Below are 15325 nucleotides of genomic sequence, written 5' to 3' on the forward strand. Positions count from 1 at the left end.
AGTTCCTCGTTCAGGATGTGTGCTGAGTTTTCTTGGTAAGCCACAACGCCTTTGCATCAGTTCTGCCGCGGCTGCAGTGTTGCACACACTTCTTTACAAAGGCACAGGTGAGTGAAACCAATATTTCATACTCAGAATGAACCTCAATAGAATTGTTTTATTAACTCTGAATTTGCTGTTGTTTGATTTTATTGCAACAGAATCTGATCTCAGACACCAGACAGACACCAATGGCTGATGATGGATACGATTACAATTTTTTCTCTGACACCAGTCCCACAATACTGTACAGCGTCGTAACCGGAGAGGTTCGTTTATGCGATAAAAGCAATGTCTACCAGTTTGGTGCAGCATATCTCCCAGCGTTCTACTACACTAACTTCTTGCTGAGCTTGGTGGGGAACGGACTGGTGCTGTACATCATCTACAAATATGAGAAGCTCAGCACGGTCACCAACATATTCTTGCTCAACCTCGTCATCTCGGACCTGATCTTCGCCTTCAGCCTTCCCTTTTGGGCGGTCTACCACAAGTCAGAATGGATCTTTGGGAAAGTCCTTTGCAAGCTGGTGGGAAGTTGTTACTCGGTGGGCTTCAACAGCTCCATCCTCTTCCTCACTCTCATGACTTTCGACCGCTACCTTGCAGTGGTCCACGCCATCTCTGCAGCCCAGAGCAGGAGAAAAACGTACGCGTTCGCATCGGCCGCCGCTGTCTGGGCGTTCAGTATGATTGCTAGTATAAAGGATATAGTTCTATTTAATGTGATGGATGGTCCAAATGGTAAGCAGTGCGAAGTGACTGGTTTCCACGAGACTATCCTCACAAAGTGGGAGCTGTTTGGCTATTATCAGCAGTTTTTCCTTTTCTTCCTAGTGCCTCTGGCCATCGTCCTGTACTGCTACATCCTTATAATCATCAGGATCATGTCCACACGCATGACGCAGAAGGTCAGGGCAGTCAGACTCATCTTTGTCATTGTCTTCACTTTCTTCATCTGCTGGACTCCTTACAATGTGGTCATTCTGTTAAAAGCCATCAAGACGTCATCTAGAGACCGGAACGATTGCTCAGAAACCCTCGACTACGCGCTGTACATAACGCGTAACTTTGCCTACCTGTACTGCTGCATCAGCCCTGTTTTTTATACCTTTTTGGGGAAGAAGTTTCAAAGCTATTTTCTGAAAATTCTGTCTAAGCGTATGCCATGTTTGAAGATCGATATCTCGCACTCAATGCCAAGTAGTAAAACCACATCAATCAGGAGCCCGACACTGATTACAGACCACTAATGTGACCAATTATACCAAATTTAAATTTGTTGTTAAGAGGACACAAATCAGAGCGCCGAGAGAAAGAAAACCATAGAATCCAAGATGCAACGTCTGCTTTGTTTGACCATACAAATATATGTTCAGTAATTTGCATTTAATGCAAGTCTAATGAGCTCCATCAATTTGACCAAATTGAGCAAAAGTATTGATAAACATTTACAGTTTATTTGATGTACATTTGTGAATATTCCTTCATAAATATCCCTTTGATGACATAAAAAAAATGTTTTCAATAATTTCTCATTTAATGATGTATAGTGTATGTCTAATGGGCTCCATCAATTTGACCTAATTGTGAAAAGGCATTTAATACTTATTATTGTTAATAATAACTTTTTATATTTTACTGTCCATACATGTACATATTCCTTCACAAAAAAAAAAAACGCTTTAATGATATCAAAAACAAAACTTAAAAATTAAGTAAAATTAAGCAACAAAAAAACCAAACTTTTTTTATCAATAGCTTCTGTGATGAAAGAGTATCATTGCAACATATTGTGCATTGTGTAACCCTAGTCCTAATCTATTCATTCTTTTGCAACATATATCTCTTCTTACTTACATTATATTCTTTAAGGAATAATATTGTTTTGTGTAAAATATATTACTGTAAGTAGTTATACTGTTAGTAGTAAATAGCTAGACTTTATATTGCTGGTGTAACCTGTGCAAAGAAGAAAAATATTAGTGAAAGGAATTTGTCATTCTATTTGGTGACCTGTTCTTCGAACAATATGAAACCTCTTTAAAGTTCTCGGAAATGAGTAAACATCCTGTCCTGTCAACTTTTAAATATATCCTGTTCTGATCTTCATTTTGAGCGTGAACTCAGTCAATGTGTTCTTTTGGTTCTGTAATAGATATCATTTTAATGCATGACAATAAATGTTCAAAATAATCTGTTTGATTGTGGTTGTTTTCTTTAAAGAAATTAGTATCTGTTATACAATACTCATTGAATGCGTGTTTTTATTTTAGCTCTCTTTTCATTGCGTCAGATAAAGCGATCACATGACCACCATCAGAATCCTATCAGTATTGTCTTCACATCACTATGCATTTTTGAATCTTTGTCTGGAGAATACATTGGCTAATTGAATATTTTAGACACAAAAATATATAATAATAATCACTTTGCATTTTTTAACGCTTTTAAATCTTTGTCTGGAGAATACACTGGCTAATTTAATATATTAGACAAAATGTAATAACATGATTATTTCTTCTAGGCAACACCAGCAATATAAAATCTTGAATTATCCCTATTTATATTGGACTAGTGCAGACATCCCAAGTCTCCCGGAAGTTCCGGGAGTCTCCCGCATATTGATAGCGGCTCCCTGATGCCCGCAAATCAGTTAAAATCTCCCGGAAGCAAGAGCGCGCAAGCGTAGCGCGCGCACGGCAGAGAGAGGGAGCGAGAGACCTTGCGTGTGTGCGCTAGTGTGCGTGTGTGCCTCGGGATTTTATCTCTACTTTCGAACCGAATTAATCAGAACCCCCCCCGTTGGAGATTTCTCGAACCGAACTAATCAGAACCGAATCCCCCCTGCCCCCCCTCCCCCCCCCGTTGGAGATTTCTCGAACCGAATACATAACACCCCCCCCCCCCCCCCCCTTGGAGATTTCTTGACTCCCGGAAATGACTTTGTGCAGGTTGGGATGTCTGCTAGTGTGAATCTCTTGCAGTTATCACTACAGTGTGTGCCATCTGGTTATCAAAAGTTCTACACACACTTGCATTCTTCACTTGAACACTTGGGCCATAAGTCATGTAGTCAAGCGGTCAAGAGCAAAGACCGCAAGTGTGGAATGGCCATAGAGGGTAGGGCTTATGAGACCAACTACATCCAATCACACCCAAGCCCAACCACACATTCATCCAATCACATTTCGTCACAATAGGAACGACCAATGAGCAGCCAGTCGCTGTCCAGACATCCAGTCAGCGTCCAGACTCTCAGTGCGGAAAGCGCGTACGTGCGCGGGTGGGGTGGAAGACGTAACCACGGTCATAACTGGAAGAACAAAAACAGAAATCAATCTGACGGAGCGTTTCCATTGGTTACAGGCTCCTGGTACCCAGGAAAGAGGATGTAGCATCTCCTGCGGTAGCTTAGCAAACAGGGCAAATGTGAGGAAAGGGCGGATGTTGTGCGGGTAAATATGGGACGGATAATGGCCATATGAACGAAAAGGTGATGATTCACCGGCAGGTGATACTGACCCAGGTGAGTGTTTGTGTATTACACACTAATGTTCCCTATAGTCAGGCGTGTTTTGAGATGTCTGTAGCGAGAGGCAGTGGATGACAGCACGATAACAGTCACTGGGCTTCAGCGCTGTAGTGCTCTGCGATATAACGCTGTTTTAAAAGCTGTTTTGTTTTATTTTGCCTGGCCCTTTTTCAGTTGATGTTCAACATCAGTCGCGGCCTCGCGCGTCTTTGTGTGGTGCGCGCGCGCGCGTGTATTTGCGTGCACGTGCGTGTGTATATGGCCCAGATGAGATGAGCAGCATCATCATTCCTGAACCCTACACTCGACACTGAATCTTAAACCCAAATCCACACAGTAAACCTTCACCTAAACCCACTCTTTATTCAGTCATTGTAGTGAATTGTTGTTAAAGATTTTGTAAGCATGTTATGGTTGTGCTTGGACTGGAGGCAATTGTTTAATTTGTCATAACGCAATGAATCATTCCAAATTGTGTGGTTATACATTTTGGCTGTTGTACAACGAAATTAATCATGACAAAATCAAGAGAGAACCAACAACATTTTAATAACTTATTATGCTGTAGTCAGCATATGCTTTTTCCACTGAGCCTTTTGCTTTTCTATGCATGTTTTGCGAAGTAAAATAAAACCTGTAGCTGTCGTTTGCCTTTTATGCCTGATATTTTTATGCCAAATTTTTTTGCCAGATATATAGATACCTTTACCAAGTTTAGGGATTTGTTCTTCCCTCATATATAAAATATTGTTTTCAAAAATATATTTTCCTCATATTTTGATGGTTTGATTGAACTTGTAGAGTCATTAAAATATCCCCTAACATTGGATTGAAATTTTAAAAAAAACATGGTCAAATCATTATTAGGCCATTTGTAAATTAAATAAATATTTTAGGTCAACTTTTTACAAAAATAAAAAGTTAAACATCCTGAATGTCACTGAATAATTCACATCTTAACCCTTACAATCTAAGCTTAAACTACACCTGACACTAAAATGTCTTACACCCAAACCCCAATGTAATGGATGCAAATACGGTTAAGATGAAATCAGACAGCCATAGATTGATAATCATTTTAAATTATTCTGTTTATGGCTGTATAGGCACTTCAAAACTGCTGAAAATATCCACATAAAAAAAATAAAATCTTACTTCAAATAACATTCAAATGAAACTAATCAGAATAATGATGCCTTATGAGTAATAACTAAATAAATAAACAAACAAATAACATAATAATGGAGTTAAAAGCTGATATCTGGGGTGGATGATGGTTGTCCGTGTTTAGTTGAGGACATGTGTTCGTTACTCAGGGGTCGTTAAGAGCTTAGGCAAGGAGCAGAGATGAGGTAGATTAGTATTGATTCATCTGAGACCAGCAGTCTATGTATTGATCCGCTGTAAAATCAGCATCAAGGAACGGAAAAGCTTAGAAGAGGAAAAAACGGCCTTGTTCCTTTACAAGCAGAAGTGCTTCCTGTTCAACGACCTTCACATGATGACGTGGATGTTATTGAGTGAACTGACTTCATAAGTTTTTATTTATACATGATGTCTACCGTAGATGAGTTCCCAGAGGGGATCCCAGAGCCATTATGTAATGTCACCATGTATTATTTCCATTAGTATGTCTTATATATTTTGATTCCTGTAACAATGTAGAGCTTTTCTAAGGATAATATTTTGCTTTTGCCTTCTTTTTTTTTTTACCCATAAAACAATTTTTTGATATTTTGAAGAATGTCGGTAACCAGACAGTTGATGGACCCTATTGACTTCCATAGTATTTTTTTCCATACTATGGAAGTCAGTAACTGTTTGATTATCCATTTTCTTCAAAATATCTTCTTTTGTGTTCAGCAGAAGAAAGAAACTCATACAGGGTTGGAACAACTTGAGGCGGGTGAGTAAATGATGACAGAACTTTCATTTTTGGGTGAACTATCCCTTTAGTAAGCTATACTAAATTAATGTCGCATTGCATTTTTAATACAGTCAGTAAGTGGCATCCGGTTATGATCGCCGAAATAAATATTATTTTGCATTTGTATTCCAGTTTTGGCTGATATTGGTTCTGGTTCATTTATTATATTGGAAATTCTTCAGATTGAGCACATTGCATTGTGGGATACAGTATCACACACAGTGTTATCCGGTTGTATACTGCACATTTTGGCAAATGTTAATTAAATGCATCCAGGCATTTAATGCATGCGGATTTGCATAATTGCATTTACATTTACATGCTTTTGTACAAAGCGACGCAAGAAGTTTTTTCATAGAGCCAACAATATTCGTAGTATACAATGCCAGAATGCTCATGCTAAACTGTAAACTAACTGAGATGCAAAAATAGTAGCATGATCCATTATAAATAAATGCCTCCAAGATGTTTGCAGATTTACTGCCATGTTCTTTGCCATGCTACGTCACAGAGGAGATTACATACTTCAGATCTTCTTGGTAACAGAATTGTGGCTTGATCTCTGTATTCTGGGGAGAAATATCCCGCTCCCGTAGGCCTTCACGCTCCGTTATGTAAGTACATTAAGATTCTTAGGTTTCATTTTGGCACGGCGAGCCTGACTCTGCTCAAGCTAATGCATCTCATCCTGCGCGACACGCAGACACTCGCAGCGGGACTGAACGCAGTCTGCCCTCGGGGCCTTAATGATTATAATTAATTTATCTGTGTCAGTGTGATTGCAAGGTGCGTTGTTAAAGCTTCCTTTCGTCTTGTAAACACACAATCGCTCAGTGGAAGATTCAATTTGCTTTGTCATGTCACAATGATTCAATCAGCATCTGAATTTGCATTCCAACTATTTTCCATCAATAAAACGGAGCAAAGAAATGACCAGAAATGGCAAAGAAAAAAAGCTTCTATTGTTATATGCCCTTTCATTAACCTTTAAGAGGATCACGTGTGTCCGCACCGCTGGAGGACTGCTACTGATATTGCTTTGCTGCGATCGGTTGTGACCCCTACGGCCTTCCGGCCTGTGGTGACATCAGCATGAATTCACATCCCTTTTCATATACACACATTTCAGGTCAGTGTTATGCAATTCCAGACAAACTTTCGCTAGTCAACATAAAAATAAAGTACTGTATCCCTATTATGGATACAGTACTTTATTTTGCATAAAATGCAAACATTTTGCAGAAAATGCAAATTTTTAAGCAGTTAACTAGATAAGACTACTTGGGTGTAAGTGTGTGCAGTGTACGTTGTAGAACAAAACGAGTTATGTTTACCACAGGCTTTATCTTACTCATAAATTGAAAAATCCCATTATAAAACCCAATAGGAAAATCTTGAAGGAACCAGCGGCGAATTAGACATTTCTAGGTTCTAACATCATACCTGCACCACTCTATTAAAGTATTAATGTCTTAAACAAATATATATATATATTCATACTAACCTCAAGCTTTTGAAAAGTAGTATTGTAATTCTTTTAGATAAACTGTTAAATCGATTTTGCTATTCAGAGCTTACATAACCGCAGACAGATGTTTATATTTGCCTCCTTGAGCACCAAAGCTCTGCTCAATGTGTTGGACAACAGGTTATATTTTTCTGAAGGGTTTTTCTTTGGTGCAGTCTGTAGTGTCATTTTTCATTCGTTCAGTGTCCGGGTCTGAATTCGAGCCACTTTTTTTTTTTTTTAAAGCATTATCTGCCCTCTAAATTTGCCAGATTGCCTCATTCGAATTTAGGAAGTAGAAATGGCTGATGATTTTGGGTAAAATTGGATTTGCTGACTGAGTGCCCTTTGTGTGGATTAGTCTTGTCTACAGTACATCTTTTGCAGTGCAGTTTCATGCTGTTTAACAGGGGCTTCAAGTTCATGTTGTGTGAGTTCTGTTGTTCTGCAGGCTTCATGCGAACTGGGATGGTGAGGAGGAGGAAGTGAAGTCTCGGCTTATGCTGTGAATCAGAATGATTCTGCATTTGGTGACTGTACACCAGGGTTGCAATAATGACTGATACGTTTGAGTTGTTTTTCTTTATTGCGACAAACACTTCAAGTCATTGTATCACTCGAGATGACTTCGTCTGCACCTGTCACAAAAACATGGATCAACACTGTGATTTTGTTCCTTATATTTTTGTAGCATAATGTTGTAAGAAATATTCTACATGTGCGTTCTGTGGAGGAAATATTTTTTTTTTTGTCCGGCTTTTCCAAAAGTCATTGAAAGACAGGAAACCTGACACATCATGTTTTATGTTGCAGTAATAGCCTATCCTACCAAGTTATTGAGTTACTTAAATAATAAAAAACATGAACGATGAAAGTTATTTATTTTTGAATTGTAATAATGCTTTTATTGCTATTACTGTTTTTTAATCAAATAAATGCAGCCTAGGTGAGCATAAGAGACTTCTTTCAAATATATTAATAAAATCGCACCGCAAGTTATTTCAGGAAGTTTGTCACAATTATATCATTTAAATGTAGTGACATTAAATATCTGATATATCAGATGTTATATAGTGCCATTGTCATGTTATGGGTTATGAAAAAAAATAAGATAATAATAACAGTAAAGCCTATTCTGTATAAAAAAAGCTGAATTTGTGTTCTGTGGAGAAACAAATGTTAGTGTTTTTTAGAAAAGATATTAAAAGACACATGAAATCTGACACATCATGTAGTTCTATGTTAAAGGGATAGTTCACCCAAAAATGAAAACTCTGTCATTAGTTTCTCACCCTCATGTCGTTCCAAACCTGTAAGACTTTCTTTCATCTTCAGAACAAAATTGAAGATCTTTTTGATGAAATCTGAGAGCTTTCTGTCCCTCCATTGACAGCTACGCAACTACCACTTTCAAGCCCCAGAAAGGAAGTAAAGACTTCATTAAAGTAATCCATGTGACTCCAGTGGTTTAACCTCAGTTTTATGAAGTGAAGCGACTGCTTTGTTTGCACAAAAAAACATAATTTATCACTTTATTTACAAAATTGAATTGCTCTCGTGTCAACACAACACGCATGCGCCGTGGTGCTCTCATGAACGCGCATTGGAGATTAATATTCTGTAAATAAAGTTGTAAATGAGCGAAAGTGTTACGGGTTTGGAATGACACGAGGGTGAATTATTAATGACAGAATTTTAATTTTTAGTTGAACCAATCCTTTAAGTTATCGAGTTACACAGTTAAACAGTATTTACTCACCACACATTCATTTTTTGCCAAAGATAGATTTTATAATTTAAACTTTATACCTTGTCATATTTTTTTATTTTATTTGTGTCATGAAAAATTAAACATGGAAAGGAATTTTTTTACTCTCATTTGGCCCTTGGTGAATGTTAATTTTGGACCCTGTGTTCGTCTGCATTGGTACGTAGAACAAAAATGAAAAAATTTGTGAAATCTTCACATTTTAAAATGGTAAAAGGTGTTGTTTATTACAAAAGCATTTTAGCATGTGGACAGTCCTACACTGTATGCTGTCTGCATGCTAAAACCCTTCAGAGGAAGTCATGTCTCTAGGTTTCATCTCCTTTAAAAAAAAAAAAAACTCTGGTTAAAATCTCTAGTTGACCTCACCAGTTGACTAGGCAGTTGTTGGATTGACTAGTTAACCACTCTGACCCATCCCTGCTGCACAGACAACCACAAGATTTTGGCGTCCCATAGAGAAGTGTAAGCCGACGCTACGGATGCATCTGTGTGTCCCACCACATCTGCTAATTGTTACTTGACTGCCTCTTACTCTTCAGAGACGTAACATGAAGGAAAAAATGCTTGTTACTGTGTAGACAGATGAGGGAGAGGATGTTGTGAATAATCCAGTTAAATAAATAACCCTATTTATTTATGAGATTTACATTACGTTTATATTGAATTAATTAGAGATGAAGACATCACTCGCTGAATTAAACAATGCAATGGAATGAGCAATGGAAAAGCAATGGAATGAGGTCATGTGACAACGTTTTACCAAACTACAGTTGTTGTATTTGTTTTTTGTTAAATACTTCACACTTTCTCATGAACAATTTATTTTTTTTTTGCAGTATGCAGGCTTGGTTTTTAATTTTGGTTTTAGAAAGGATCAAGAACTTGGTTTTCAAGGATGCATTAAACATATCAGAAGTGACAGTAAACACATCAGCTTTACTTTTAAAGTATATATTTAAAAAATATTAAATATTAGAACATTTTAAATTATAATAATGTTTCACAATACTGACACCAAACTTTTGTTAGTATATATTAAGCTATTTCAATCATTTTATATCAAATGATCTCATTCAAATAGTGGCATTAAATATCTGTTATTGCTAGTGTTGTCTGTTGTGTCATTTTTTTATGTTATGGGTTATGAAATTAATCAAAAAGTAATTCATTTCTTGTCATTTTTATTTAGTAAGTTCTGGAGTCATAAATTTCAGTTCAGTTAAGTCAGAGAAAAAAAGTTTCAGTTCTTATAATTATATTAGTTTTTTTAAACAAAAATGATTTCTTTAAAGTTTAATTTAATTTGTTTTAGATTTTTTTTTTTATCACATCGTAAAAAAAAAAGGAAAACTAATTATGCATTTTGGCTGGTCATTTACATGACAACGACGTTTTGTGGCCCTGATAACACAAACTTTTAAAAACGATACCGTTATCATCTCCGTGTAAACTAAAAAAAATTTGTGCATTTTTGAAACGTCAAAGTCATACACATGTTCAGTCTATATGCGTGCAGTGTATATCGTGTATTAGAAATACATCGCCAACTTCTGGCCTGACAGTGTTTTTAGTAGTTTTCATGGATCCGTGTGAACGGGGATCGTTTTGACAGTGCTGTCGTCTGTACTCTACGCGGTTGTTGTTTTTCTCAGTACATTGTTGTTGTGTACACGTGCCCTTAGTTTGGCTAATGATAATAGCACCCATCTAAGCTAATTTCATTCTTGCAACTTTGCCGTTGTCTCAGCTTGTCAGCAGGAAGCACAGCATTCTAGTTAAGCACATGTGTGCCTTACATATTTAGTATGCATCCATTTTCTATAGCCTATGTTCAGTGCACGCATGCAATTTGCTCTTTGAGAAGGATCTCTCAATGCAGATGTTTTTTGCCAGCTTAAGTAGATGTCTTACACCATAGAACGATCTTCTTGGTCCCCTGTTGGTGACATGTAGTGTCTCAGCCGCTGTTTTCCCCCTCAAACATGTCCCGACCTGCCTCGCTCCCAGTGGTTTTGTCTTTTCTGAGCTGACCATGAAAAGTCTGCATTTAGCACAGCATCTCCAGGACATGATTGTTCGCAGGACTGTTGGATTCGCACACCATAAGTTCCAGAAAATCCAAAAGCAATGATGGGATACATCCTGATTTACTCTTGCCTCTTGATTTTTCCTCAGAACTTGTACCAGAACAGGTTTCTCGGGCTCGCAGCAATGGCCTCTCCATCTCGTGCATCTCATGGCAGGAGGCGATGCAAGGACCCGATCCGGCACAGTTTCAACCCTGAGCAGTTCCCCAACGTGGACTTCCAGAATGGCGTTTCTGAGGAGCTGGCAGCAGCCGTGCTGCGCTCCACCAGCGACACTGACCTCGTGACCTCCCACTGCCGCTCCACCCTCACCGTCAGCACCTCCAGCTACACCATCGGTCAGACGCAGGACATCACTCTCTGCTGGGACATCAAGGAGGAAGTGGACGCGGGCGACTGGATTGGCATGTACCTCATTGGTGAGTGTGTTTCTGTTTGGCCGTGTTTTATGCTGCTGGTTAAATGTTAAGACTCAGATTTAATGAATATTTCATGCAAATGTTTGGAAAATTATACTGGTCTCATTTGATCCTTCAGAAATCATTCTAGGCGTTTTCACACTTGGTCCTTTTCAGGGGTTTTATCTCTAACTTTTGGCCCGTATGTGAACACTCGGGAGGTGGTCTGAGTATGGTTTGCCTTCAGCTAACGATACAGTTCACTAAAAATGTGCATTGTGAACACAAATCACTCCAGCTCACTTAATTTTTTACATTCACAAACTCTAATATAGTTTGGTCATTAGATGCCTCCATAGAATTCAGGTATTTATCATGGCTGCTTTTTACTGTCATTTTTGATCAATTTAATGCATCCTTTCTGAAAAATATATTATACTGACCACAACCATGTGAATCACAGTGTATTCTTGAAGTTATAGATTCTTCAGAGCTGTGTATTTGGTTTCTGGGGGTTTGGAGCACCAGTACATAGATGGTTTTCTACTGCATATACATGGTTAGAAACAAAAATGATTTAATGTAAAAGGCCAGAAACATCACAAGCTTTTGAAGCCCATTTCTACCTCAATAAAGTAAAATGACTAGTTTACTTCTCAGAATTTACTACTTTGTTTCTCATATTTGCAACTTTATAACTCACAGTTTGACTATAGTTTGGGATAATTGCAGCTTTGTTTCTTGCAATTGCATCTTCATAACTCACAGTATGACTCATGTTAAACTTTAGTCTGGCGATTACCTTTTTTTTACTCTGAGGTGGAAATGAACTTCCATACAAGCTGACTTTGATGTTTAGTATAACATTCACTACTGCAATAATGTGTCTTGTATATTCATCATGTTAGAATGATTTCTGAAGGATCCTGTGACTCTGAAGACTGGAGTAATGATACTGAAAATTCAGCTTTGCATCACAGAAATAAATTACATTTTAAAATATATTCAGATAGAAACAATGATTTTAAATTGTAATATTTCACATTATCATCTCTGCTCCTCACCACAGGGCGTCTCGTGTGCTGCACTAATCACTCCGCCCAAGTAGCTGTGCTCCTATGCCTAGTGAGAATATAGTTCCCAGTATTTATACGATTAAAAATGGTCTCTGTCTCATATAGCCTTGTTATTTGTACACGCTGTGACTATACAGATCACAACATGTAAATAGGAAAATGTTTGCATTATTTTGTCACTTATTGGGATTAGTATGCTACCTTATCCATTTACATCCAGTCTTTGTGCTAAGCTAGGCTAGCGGTGGGTGCGTCAAATAACACTTACAGAACGCACAGAAATGAAAAAGGTATGTATGGACTTATCTAACTCTGGGGGATACTGTGAATAAGCTAAAGTCCCAAAAAGTCGGAGTGTTCCTTTAACAAAACATGATATATGTGTGATATGTGGCATATTGTATTTCATATAGACAGGGAAAAAATAAAGTGGCTAGAGTAGCTCTGCAGCACGGCGAAAAATAAAAGCAGCCTGTCCCTCAGCTGAAGGCCACACATTTCCATGTAGACAACTCTGGATGACAACTCTATAATGTGAGCGATAGTTTTGTCTCGTGTGTCTAGTGTTATAAAGGTTCTCTGATGGCCTTTAAAAGCTGTTAATGCTTTTTGGCTTTAATTTGAGTTCAAAAGCTTTCTCATCTTTTAGAACTACCATGAATGAATAATCAAAAGATGTGAACTTTCTCTATGCCATAATTGTGAAGAATAAGATATGAGGCTTTTCTTTTCTGTCTCTTAGATGAGGTTCTTTCTGAGAATTTTCTGGACTACAAAAACAGAGGTGTGAATGGCTCCCACAAAGGTCAGATCGTCTGGAAGATCGAGGCCAACTCCTACTTCGTAGAACGTATGTGCCATTTTAATAGCACAATGCAAAACATTCTTATTAAATGATGCAGCAATATAGATGCTTATTTCCCACAAACAGGATGCCATTCGCTAATATTTGCTTGTAGCTGTTAATGTTCGTTTGGCTGCTATGGTAACAAACACACCAAGACAAACCACTTCCATACAAACAACATTTTCAAAGGTGTTTCAAGTCAAGAAGTGTGAAGATGAAGCATTCAGGTGTGACACTCTCATTTCATGGGACTCAAAAATACATTTAGTTTTAATATAGTGTCTCATGAAAAGATGTTTGTGCTTGTATTAATATAAAGCACAAGCCTCAGCTGTTTGAGGGTTATGTTAGGCTACGCTGTCTCTGCTTGACGGTCCTGAAATCATTCTGATGTATTACACTGTGAGGCCATATGGCTTATATGCTGTTTCTTTTTTTCCATTTATTTTTGGCACTTTTACAAATACAGATACTAGAGAGAAAACACGCCTACATATGGACTCAAACTCACAAAACCAATCTGGTTTAAAATAGATCTGTTTTTTTTTTTGGAGGGGGGGGAATTAGTGATGAAGTGGGGCTTTATGAAATCCCATATTCGGTTTTAATATTTCTCCATTCAGTTTTAATGGATCACTTTAAAATCGAATCAGTCTTTTAAAATGTAGTCAAATCAAAAGAAATGCATATATATATATATTTTTTTTTTGCAACAGAACACTGTATTCATGGTGTTTTAAAGCAGGTCAGATGTCATGTGAGAATTTTTTATGTCCTATAACTTAAAATATATTAAAAGTACTATTACATATTATAATATTGTTTAATATTATTAATATTAAAATATAAATTCTGGCCATTATTTGGCAAATAGCCTAATAATGAAATAGCAAGACTTTTATCACAGTATTTTCTGTCCTGTGTCGATGTGTTTCTTATTTAAAGAGGAAGTTGGGGTGGGGTATATTTAAGGGTCCTTTTTTAAAAAATATAAATGGACAATAACCACATTCAACTATTTTTACCTTGAACGAAACCAGTGACGAACATTTCCAGACACTTCCTTCGCAACCAAATGATGGTTGGGGGCCTGAAAAAAAGTAAGCAACCAATACACAGATGATGTAAAATTGGCTACTTGCTATTTCTAGCTGGTGACAGCATTTATAATTTACTAGGTGGGCTGGAAACTTTTTAGACACCTTCTATAAAGCCTCTATAGGCCCATGTGAACAAGACGAGTTAAGCATATATGGAAAAAAAAGAGTTTACTCGCTCTGACCTTTGACGTTTTCTGTGCTTGGCTCTTTTTCAGTGGAGACTAAAATCTGTTTTAAATATTATCATGGAGTGAGCGGAGCCCTGCGGGCCACCACACCATGCGTGACCGTGAAGAACCCCTCCGCACCGGTGAGCAAATCAAAAAAGAAGGTTGAAATGCTTTTAGTTCAGCAGTGGGGAGTAACATAAGTGTGTAGGGATCAGTCATGTGATCTCCTGATGTGTGCATCTCTGCGCCGATTCCATTGCATGATATTACAGATGTGAGGAGAATGCAGCTGTTTTATCTTGCGTCACATTTCATCAAGAGTTTTTCAAGAGGAGGATAGTCCGTGCCATCTGTTTCTCAGAGGATTATTGCTGCAGATAATCTCAGGTTATCATTTGATGGCTTAATACAGGCCTCCATACCTCCATAAGCACAGAGTGAACCAAACTCTCTTTTTGTTTCTTAAAGGTAAAGTGTGTCATTTACATGTGAAAGGAACACATTTTTATCAACTTAAAGGAGAACTCCGGTCAATTTTAACATTGAGCTAATTTTTTTGTACATTTGGAGTGCTGTCAATACAGAGAACAACGACAAAAATCGGTGTTGCCTACACCGAGTTATTCTATTTTTAAAATTTGCACCCTGTTGACTTCAATGGGGCAAGTACTAAACCTGCTTTTAGCCTCTTAACATCCTTGATGTGTCATTACAAGTGCACAGAAAATGTGAGTGATTCCTTCTGAGTGAACACGAGTGAATCTGACTGCAGTAGATGTGAAAGATATGAATAAAAATGATGTTAATTCAGCCAGCGCAAATACCTGTATTTACATCCTGTTTTCAGTTGAAGTCCACAGTAGTCGAT

The 15325-nt window shown here is 37.7% G+C and overlaps 2 protein-coding genes across 2 annotated transcripts in view; both read left to right on the plus strand.

Annotated features, from left to right (window-relative positions):
• The first annotated feature begins 64 nt into the window (after positions 1-64).
• Positions 65-2228, plus strand: ccr12a (chemokine (C-C motif) receptor 12a). Its single transcript, XM_081374820.1, has 2 exons — positions 65-107; positions 201-2228. Exon 2 carries the CDS (start codon positions 231-233, stop codon positions 1290-1292), a length of 1062 nt encoding a protein of 353 aa, XP_081230946.1. The 5' UTR covers positions 65-107; positions 201-230; the 3' UTR covers positions 1293-2228.
• Positions 2229-3302: 1074 nt separating this feature from the next.
• The window catches only part of hecw1b (HECT, C2 and WW domain containing E3 ubiquitin protein ligase 1b), a 38180-nt gene continuing 26157 nt past the window's right edge, over positions 3303-15325 (plus strand). The window contains exons 1-4 of the mRNA XM_081374806.1: positions 3303-3568; positions 10955-11285; positions 13083-13190; positions 14503-14597. Coding sequence (XP_081230932.1) covers positions 3524-3568; positions 10955-11285; positions 13083-13190; positions 14503-14597 — 579 coding nt within the window. The 5' untranslated portion in view covers positions 3303-3523. The remainder of the gene's footprint in view (positions 3569-10954; positions 11286-13082; positions 13191-14502; positions 14598-15325) is intronic.

Source organism: Scardinius erythrophthalmus (genome assembly GCF_964197995.2).
Source record: "Scardinius erythrophthalmus genome assembly, chromosome: 9".
Lineage (NCBI taxonomy): Eukaryota > Metazoa > Chordata > Actinopteri > Cypriniformes > Leuciscidae > Scardinius > Scardinius erythrophthalmus.